The sequence below is a fragment of the Apus apus genome, chromosome 3, assembly GCF_020740795.1.
Source record: "Apus apus isolate bApuApu2 chromosome 3, bApuApu2.pri.cur, whole genome shotgun sequence".
NCBI lineage: Eukaryota > Metazoa > Chordata > Aves > Apodiformes > Apodidae > Apus > Apus apus.
Window position 1 is genome coordinate 95085076 of NC_067284.1, and position 10375 is coordinate 95095450.

The window sequence follows — 10375 nt, forward strand, 5'->3', positions numbered from 1 at the left end:
GGTTCTGAAGAGCACTGTTTTGGACAGTGAGAAAATCAAAACTCCATTCTACTTCAGCTCAGTGGCTAGATTCTTTTTCCTCATTAGGCTTGTGCAGAGATGCCTAAGGAATGAGAGCAAGGACAGAACTGTATGACAGCTCAATTCACTTCTCTGTTCATAGAACAGTAACATTCAGATTTGGGAGGTTTTATTACCTTATCATTTTCTCATTGTTTTTTTGATCACAGCTTTATTTTTTTTCTTTTTCATTTTCTTTGCTGTGGTTACATGCAGCATTTGAATATATTTAAGGACAATATCTTCCACTTATTCAGATATTTGTGAGATTAAACACATATTATGCAAGTTTCTTTGTAAGAACTGTTTCCTTTTTAACATGAAACGTAGCTGTCAAAACAGACAAGGCTCCCTGAGTCCTTTCTTTTTCTAGCTACAGAAGCTATCTGTTTATTTCATTTCAAGTTTCCACCATTTTGTCCTGACTTCTAACCTATCTTTGAGGACATAACTAGCTTTTTTTATAACTCAGTCTCAGGCTTTGTGGCTTTTGATAGAAAGACCTGTTTTGGCTTAGATCTTCAAGAGGAGAATAGTATTGACTTGGGGGAAAAGAGCCTAATGAATTGTAGCCTGAAAGTAAGTTCAATTACTATTTTAAAGACATTTTCAGATGTCTTTTAAGTTGTCATATTTAATAGCAGGGTCACAGCAGAATCTGTAGTAAATTAAATTATTTATTTTCTTTCTGTAAACCCTCAAGATTGAAGTGTTGATAGTGTTACTTGAAATCTAAATTATTCTTCATAGAAGCATAAGATCAAATCACAAAATCTTGAAATACTGCAACAAAACTTCTTAAATAAGTTTATATTTCATAGAGGTGGAAAAAAAAATACAGTTTAATTGTTTTTTTAAAAAAAAAAAGTTAAAGATTATTTGGTTTAACTTAAGCATCCAAAAATGTTCTAGCATTCACTCAAATTTTTGTAGAGTGTACAATTCAGTGTTAGATTGACACGTCCATTATGTGTCTGGACAGAATTAGGTGGCTGATGCCCCCTTATGAGGAAAGAGATGTAGCCAGTGCAGTTACTGGAGCCTAGAGAGCTGTTCAGCTGACCATTTGTGGATGTTTAAGATGAGCTGATCTTACAACTGTACTGCCTTTTCATTGTTTGTATTGCATATATAATTTTTTTACAAGATTTTTACAGTTATGAGAGAATAGACATTTCATCTTCAGGTGTCTGCATCTAAAACTGAACTTCCATCAAAGGAAGCTTCTGCTGGTGGAGTTGTACTCGCTGGCTACACCAGCAAAGCACTTCTAGAACTGACCACAGCTTGTGTTGTTAAAATTCTCCTGCTTAGTCTGTGGAACTCCCAACACTTTCCCTGTGAATGAAGCTGTGTTGTTAAAAGCCACTTTACCAGCACAAGTCTGTTGATAACTGTGATGCCAGCACTACTGAGAGAGTTCTAATTTCACAGTCAAGCTGTGAAAAGGTTGTAATTTATAACCTTCCTGGAAAGCCTGAAATACATTTGAAAAATCTCAATTTTATTATTATTTTTAAACTGAGAGAGGGGAGATTTAGGTTAGATATTAGGAAGAAATTCTTCACTATAAGAGTGGTGAGGAACTGGAATGGGTTGCCCAGGGAGGTTGTTGATGCCCCATCCCTGGAGGTTTTTAAAAAAAAGGCCAGGTTGGAGGAGGTTTTGTGCAACCTGATCTAGTGGTAGGGTTCCTTGCTCATGGCAGGGGGGTTGGAACTTGATGATCTTTAAGGTCCCTTCCAACCTTAATGATTCTATTAAAGTAGTAACATCTAGTAACATTGAGTAGTGAGTATTGTTTGTAGGCACCTTTATCAGAGTTCAGTGTCTGTGCAAAGAAATGACACCTCTTTATAAACTAATTACATTGGCATTTAATAGTAATGATTTGAAACCTTACTATTGTTTTTTTGCTGCTTTGTCAATGCCTCTAGTTGGAGAATCAGCATCTGGGAAGGCATCAAGAAGTCTTGCCCAGCATATTCCAGGACCTGGGGGTATTGAAGGTGTCAAAGGAGCAGCATCTGGTGTAGTTGGTGAACTAGCACGAGCCCGGTTGGCACTAGATGAAAGAGGACAGAAACTAGGAGAACTGGAAGAAAAAACTGCAGCAATGCTTTACAGTGCTGATTCTTTCTCTAAACATGCTCATGAGGTGAGTCCTTTGACAAGTTAAATCAAAAGGATGAAACTGATTCTGTATCAAGTAAATGCAAGTTTTGCGAATATCTCACTTCTAAAAAGGCATGTTAGGTATCTAAATGAAACACAGTATCATTGATGAAGGACACTTCACTTTTATCTATCAATCCTTTACTCCCAATTATGAAGTATTAATGTAAGCAGCTTTGTCTTACCACAGGTTGGTCTAGAGCATACCTGCTGCCTGAGTGACATGTAGCCTTCCAAACGTGTGGCTCAGTTCTCATTACTTAAGTAATTTGTCAGTGAATTGAGTGATAGGAGTAATACTCTCTGTGAGATTCCTGTGGTTCTTAAAGATCCAGTTGTTGTATGCAAACCACATGAATCCCAGCTAATTTGTTTCACGGTAGCTACATAGGATAGATGGCTGTTCTCTTCTGTGTTGCTGCAGATCGCTTCCATTCCCTAAACTCTTGTGCACCCTTCCCATTCTCCTAAAAGCTTCTTTATCTGAGACTAGATCATCAGCAGCGATGCTGCCATTAGAAAATTCATCATGCTAAACCCTCACTGTTGAGCAATGTTGTTGCAGTTCAGAGAAGCCTTACTAAAGTCTCCATTTCTCACTCTGCTTTGTTAAGCACGTAATTTGTTTATATCATTGTGCTTTTTAGTACATTACAGTAGTAATTAGAAATAATTATTTGTTTTTTAGATGATGTTGAAGTACAAAGACAAGAAGTGGTACCAATTCTGATGACGCTCATCGATTACATCTGTTTAATTTTGTCCTGATGAGAGAGTCTTGGTTTTTCATTAATTTTGGCAGGACCATTGAAATTAAAAGGAGTATTCACCATTGGATGCTGTTGTTTCCTAGCACAAATCACACACTGTTTTACCTCAGTCATGGCTTTAACTGAGGAGCTTTATATTTAAAAGAAACACAAAAAAACCAAACTTGAGTGTTTCTTACGTGTTGGTTAGCTGAGAGCTGGAACAGAGAAGGTAACTAGAACATGGGGAAGAGAGAGTAAAGGGAAAATGTAGTGTGGGATGGGCAGGGGCAATGCAGGGTCAATCCTGTGTTAATATTTCATATGCCAAAAGTTTTTGTGCTATTGTAATTGCTGCCAGTGTTATACCCTCCTGTGAGGAGAGGCAATAAATCAGGGGTCCAAGAGCTGGAATAAACTTGTCTTGCTGGACAGTAGCTGACTTACACTTACACTCTCTAGGACTCTGTACTTACCATTATTGTTGAAGAAGAGTTGAAGTTTGTCATCACTTCTTTCATCGGAAAAGCTGGAAGCTTCGAAGATTTCATGTTGAAAATTGTATACATAGTTGACCTGTGCATAGTCTTTTCTTGGACCCCTGATCTAGTATTCTTGTATCCACATAATATTCTGTGAAGTGCAAAATAAGAGAATACACAATTTTTACATTAAAAAGTCAAGTGAATAATATGACTGGAATGTGTCATGCTGGGAGTTTTCATTTGTGTTATGGCTGTGCAGTGTGAAATGTGGTAGCACCTTCATTGTGGTAAGAATACTTTTACTTCAATTCAGTTAAATGTTTGGGTTTTTTTGCCAAAAAATAGTTATTGGTTCAGTTTGTATACCAATTAGAATTGGCTGTGGGTTCCATTCATGCTGTGAATTTTTATAAATGTTTAACAGAATGTGTCTTTACAGCCATTAACTAAAATAGCTGGAATAGTTTTGCTCAAAACTTATGTTCTAGATACCCCTTTAGTCCTTTACAATGACATCTAATAATCTTGGACTCAGGTTTTCAAACAGTTTTGCGCTCCATGGAAGTGCTGATATATGAATAATGGCAAGCATCTAATTTAATAATTGTTAAGATATTGTTCAGCAAGTCTCTAAGCTAGATCTGTTTTACATGTATGTATCTCAGGCCCACCCAGTACTAAAGGCAGTTGGCCTAAAGTTTGGATTTAGTTCCCAAAGCAGTATTTTCAATGTGGGCAGTGGTAACTGTCCACTGCAACTTCAGGATGAAATAATGTTCGGTTTAGGTGGGGTAAATAATACAGCTGACCTAACCTGTTAATGGCTGCTGCACTAAAGCTGTAACAGTGAGAATTACTAGAGCTCTTTTTAAAGAGAAAATTCCTTAAAATAATCATTTACATTTCAAACAATTTAGAGGTTTTTCCCTGAAAGCAGGAATAGTTAATGATTGGTTTTGTTTTCTGAAAGTGAGTACTTAGAAGCTGATAGGTCTGCATTGTCTGAAATTAATCATTTGGGTTTGCTTCTCCAAGCGTCACATTCTGTCTTTTTTTCACACACATCCCAAATGTTTCCAAAGCAAAACCTTGGTTATATCTGTGATTGTAAAGTGATGTTGCAGGTAAATAAATAAGGCAACCTTACAGAACACTTAAAGGATGCAAAATACTGAACTTACTGATGCTGCTTAATTCATTTTTCAAACAAAAGGCAAAGATGTTTGGCTTTATAGCACAAAGTGATAAACTTTCTGATTTTTATTTACAGCAATATCTAATTAAAAAAGACAAGTGAATTCTGTTGCCAGTATGAGGGCAATGCCATACCATGTCCACAATTTGATGAACTTAAAAAATGAGAACATGACTTTTAGAACAAACAGCATTACGAGTTCTTGATGACTCTGTCCCATATCTACTGAGGCAATGTTCTATCCAGTTACTTAGCTTGCCATGCAAGTTTTGCCTTTGCATGTTAATTAATTTCTTTTTAGTGACTAAGTAATGCATATTTAAATAAAACCATTTTATTAAAAATCCAGAAAAAAAGATAAACTACTATCCATACCATTGCCAAAAATAAAACACCCTAGCTGACACTTGTCCCCTTCCTTAATTCACATTTATAAATTGAGATGACTGATGATTATTTGACCTGGTGAAGATGAACTGTATTTCAGAGAAACAGAATCCTGGAAACTTAATCTGGTCAGACTCTTGGGGAGAGGATGGCAAAAATACTCTTCAGCAAATCATGCTATCAGTTCAATGGAAGATGACCTTGGCTTGAAAGGAAAGTGTACTTAACTTTCCCATCAAGAAGCATTTGACAGCCACCAGCAAGCAAAAAAAAAAAAAGGAGGCAATGAGAAACCATCTGCCAGTACAAGGAGAGTAGTGGTTTACTTGGCGTTACAGAATTTACCATAGTTGAATCTTTTTTCTGTTGCACACATTCAGGGCATGTTTCTAGATATGAAAATTGGGGAGATGAATATACAAATAGTTCTTGGTCAACAAAAGGGGCTATGTACAATTTTGGTCCAAAATGTTTGTTTTTACTTCTCTGTGGAAGGAAGTTGATCGTACACGCATTGTTGCATCTTATTCTGCTATTAGTGGTGCACCTCTTGTACAGCAAAGTATATTGAAATCCTTGAGGGGGAAGTACCCCGGGTTTTTTGCTAGCATTTTAGTTGTGTGAAACTTTTTTAGAGTGTCTGGAAAACTATAAAATATAATTGAGCTACTACATTTTTTTGATGGAAGTGTAAGAAACTGCTGCTACCTGTCTGTTTATATGTAGTGTGTCTCATTAGGAACTGTAAACTGAAGAAGCTTTTCTTCGCCCTAGTCCTGCCAAATTGTAACTTTTGAATGTTGATATGTGTAAATATTCCAAATGAGTCTGAAAGTGTTACACCACAGGCATTTCCAGTGATTTGTTCTTCAGCATACAGTCAGTTATAAAATATAGTAATATATAGCTGTGTTCCTTGTCTGTCTTTATGTAAAATTTTTTGCCTGAGGTGGTACTTGCATGGCAGGTCACGTTGGAAAGCTACATCCAAAGGAGGATTTTTGGAAGCAGGTTCATTTCCTTATTTTTTCCTTTCTGTATTCCTTTTTTTTGTCCTTTTGTTTTTTTGGTTGTTTTTTTTGCTTAATGGCACTGATCTTACTTGACCTTTTAAACTTGAATTTTTCCTGCACTTTAATTCGATCGTGGTATTTTATTCCTTAATTTTGTTTCTACATTTGTGCAGATCAGGTTCATTATTTGTATATAAACACACACATTCAGTAAAGACTTTAGAACAGATTACTTTTGGGCACATTTGCTAACTATGTGACTATCATTTAGAATGTGTGTTTTCTTAGCAAAATATGTATATACAAGTATATACACTATAGAATCTAATCAAAGGCACTTGTGTCTGCATTCAGTTTATAAATTACTGCAACACTTTCAGATTTGTTACTAGATAATACAATAAAATCTGTTATATTTATACATACTGCTTAAGAATATACCTTTAGTTTTAAATAATTTTATATGTACACCTCTACCTTTAATTTTAAAAAGAGTTATGTTCGACTTTTAAGTCAAAGTACTTAAAGTATGTATATTATCCATAGAAGAAGTTGTTTTAAGCTTATGAATACATTCATATCTCATATGGAGATGATACATTTACTAAGCAATGAAAACAAATAGCCAATTTTGCTTTGCAGAAAATAGTCTTATTTTTACCTCCCATTTTGAACTTTCTTAAACAATTCCCTAAGTATGGAGAGGGAAGATAGTGAATTCAGAAAACTAGCCTAATGTAAAAGTTTTCTCAATAGCTGCTGTCTGTGGCTGACTTGTTTTCCATTATTTTTCTTTAGGTATATACATGAAAGACTTTATTTCAGCTCTAATCCTTGGTCTTTTGAAATTCCCTGAAACTGAAGTGAGGTCTGCCCAATAACTATTTTCTTTGAGTAACATATGCATTTTGATTACACATCAGCACTTTACATGTAAATTAGGGTGGGGTTTTTTTGTATCCCTAGTATGTTGGAAAACTTGCAGTCTGTGGCTGAAGTGCCCTTTTCCTTCTCATCGTGGTTTAACATGCCCAGGTGGGCACTAACAGCAGCTGAATTTGGGGACGAGGGGAAGGTGTGCAGCACTTTGCTGCCCTCTCCGAGTAGCAGGGAGACTTGTTGGTTGAACCTTTTCTTCATTCTAGCCAATTTCCTGGGTAATTTATGAGAATCTTTTTGGGTCGATGTTGATAGCTTTGTTACTACCACCAAACCTTCAAATACTTTGTAGACAGAAGTAAGTGATGTTTTGAGGGTAGGAAGTAAGTAAACCAAAAGCAAACAAACAACAAAAAAAAAAAAGTGTAGTGTAGGCAAATCAGCTTAAACCAATTTTATTTCTGTTTTCACTGAAAAGCCAAGCTGGGCCAATTTCTCTTCTTATTCATGTTACAAAGATGTGCTGGATATCATCTACTTTACTGTTGTTTCAAGCCAGGTGAGTGTCCTGTGTTTCTGGGTTCTTTTATAATTTATAAAGTCTAGGCTGAAGGATGTGATCATTCCTTTGAAAAAAAAGAGAAAAAAAAAAACCAAACAGAACAATCAAACGAAAGGTGTAAATCAGTATTCTTTTTGGTTTTTCATGTAAAGCACCTAGAAATGTTTATGTCTTAGAGCTGTAGCTTTCTTTTACACTTGTATTTGTTTTTGTTAGTACCTAAGTTACATGTTACTGGGCAAATAATAACTGGAAGTTAAACTGTTTCAGTTGAAAACATATAAGGAGTTGTATGTGGATTACCACTACCATTCAGTAATAGGTGATGCAAAGGGAGAGGGAGGGATGGGAACATGTTTTAAATATTCCCTTTAAAACAGAATTGTAAATAAGCAGTACTGTGTTACTTTAGACCTGAACTCTGCTGTCTGTAGTGGATAGAACTAGGAAAACATGCTGCTTTCTAGTTATGCTACTGTTTCATTGTACCAACACCATGGGGGGGGAAATAAAAAAAAAATCAGTAAATTTTTCTAACATTGCCCACTTGTGGGTGAGCATGCTTGATGTGTAGCAGTTCTCGTTTATGTATATGTTAGTGTGGACATGTGTGTTTTTTTATTTTTGTTCATTGCAACTTATTCTTCAGTTAAGTCTTGCTGAGCCCCACTAGCTCTTCTGAGGGTGATTACTGGAATATGCATTTTAGGTAGGGTTGCAAATCCATCTGTCTACAAATATAGTTTCATAAGAACTGCAAACTGTACTGTTACAAACAAAACTATGTTAGATTGCATAGAGTTATTTTACTTACATGTACTTGAACTGAAATATGTCATCATAACAAAGTTTAAAAATTAAGTATGGAATATTTTTGTAAATAAAAATACCTGTGCAGCTGGTATTTTAAATTTAAAATGTATTATACATTAATGTTTAAAAAAAAAAAGTTCATATATGTGTATATGAATGTGTCATTATGCTGAAGGGCTCTGACTGGGCAAAATAAACTATTCAAATCTCTCCTGAAATGAGTGGGGTTTACTCCTTTTCTTCCCAAGCAGTTCTTTTCCTGATGGCTGGAGTATACCATGACTCCTTGCCAAAAGAGGCCATTTCATTTTGCTTAAGTTTTGGTGTGGTGAACTTTATAATGAGCAGAGTGGTGTGTGCTTGAGGCAGTAGCAGCCAGGCTGACAGTGGGTGGCCCCTAAGGAGCACAAGAGGCAAAATGGTTGGTCTGTGTTGACCGCAGAATTGTCGTGGTTGGAAAGGACCTCTGAGAACATAGAGTCCAACCATCAACACAAAACAAAAACAAAAAAAATAAAAACAAACCCACCACACACTCCACCAAAAAACATCCACAAAAAACCCACAAGCTCGGCCACTAGAGCATGCCCTGAAGTGCCACATCTACACATTTCTTGAATGCCTCCAAGGATGGTGACTCAACCACCTCCCTGGGCAGGCTGTTCCGGTGCCTGACCACTCTTCCAGTATAGAAATTATTCCTAATATTCAATCTAAACCTCCCTGGCCACAGCTTCAGGCCATTTCCTCTGGTTCTGTCATTACTTACTTGGGAGAAGAGGCCAACACCCACCTCCCTACAGCCAGCAGGTCTAAAAATATTCTGAAACTTGCATCATGATAGTGATGATGTAAAATCCGGATGTCCTTTTTAAGCTATGAGAAAAGTTAAGGTCATTTATATTACAAAGACACAGTAAAGCACAGTATTTTCTGTAGCTGTATTTTGACAGTTTTCGTCAAGAATCCAGGGTGCATGGGGAGAAGAGTAATGATCATTACTTTGCTATATTTATGGCACAGCAGATGCATTATTACATGATTTCATCTGTGAGAAAAGTCTGCTGGCTCCAGACCTCTCCTCCCTTCCTGTTTTTTCTCCAGTATGATAGTTACATATACTGAATATTGAGCTTTGCAGCACATGGAGTTATAAGTAGGATGGTTTGTTGGAATAAAAAATTATTTTAACTTCAGCCCAATTAAATTGAAGGTATTCAGTGCTGCCACACTATCTCCAGCTCCTCACTAGCTCTGGTAATCTCTGCCACCACCAGCAGCTCAGCAGGAGTAGCTTCCTCCCCATGTGGACTGCGGGGCTGCACACAGCACCAATGGACTGAGGAGGAGGGGATTGTCAGACTCAGGTTGCAAAGTGAAGAACTTTTGTTTTGTGAAGACCAGGGTTTGATGAGACCTACATAAAACTTTAACATCATGTTGTAACCGTTCCAGTGCCAACATACTCTAAATTAAATCCCTCTAAGATCTACAGACACATAACGGTATCCCCATTAGTATTTAACTGTGCCACTCCAAAAGTTTTCCCTACCCAGATTCTTAACTGGGAATGGTTCCTGAGAGGAAGCTGGAAACCCTGTGAGGACATGGCAGTTGGGCAACTTAGGTCCAGTACAGACGGACTCTAAACTGGGCAGTGCTAAGTGCTGAGTAGAGACATAGGGACCAGCCTTGTGTTCCAGCTTTCCAACGCAGTCTCTTCATCCTGGCTCGGCCCTGAACCAACTTCTTGTTGCCCACTGGCTTGTGGGTGCTTGAGGGCATCCTAGCCCTGATCTCACATGCTCCCTCCCTCTGCCCTGGGGCAGCTGGGCTGCTCCTTTGGCTGTAGGTCTGCCAAGCAAGAGGCACTGGCTATTTCCTGTATTAAGAGAAAAGGTGACAGTCTTGCTGGAGTCACCCCAGTCTGGCACAGGGAAATAGAATGTTTCCCACTACAGTCCTGCAGAGATAAACCCTCAAGAAAACATCAGCAAACACTAGTTTCTCACCTTATAGATTGCTGGTTAATTTTTCATAATGAGTAATTGGTGCTC

General features: G+C 37.3%; 1 protein-coding gene across 5 annotated transcripts in view; it reads left to right on the forward strand.

Moving 5' to 3' along the window:
- Positions 1-8536, forward strand: part of STXBP5 (syntaxin binding protein 5) — a 108085-nt gene extending 99549 nt beyond the window's left edge. For all 5 annotated transcript variants that reach the window (XM_051613694.1, XM_051613696.1, XM_051613695.1 and 2 more), the window contains 2 exons: positions 1998-2218; positions 2924-8536. In XM_051613694.1, coding sequence (XP_051469654.1) covers positions 1998-2218; positions 2924-2965 — 263 coding nt within the window. In that variant the 3' untranslated portion in view covers positions 2966-8536. The remainder of the gene's footprint in view (positions 1-1997; positions 2219-2923) is intronic.
- The last annotated feature ends 1839 nt before the right edge of the window (positions 8537-10375 follow it).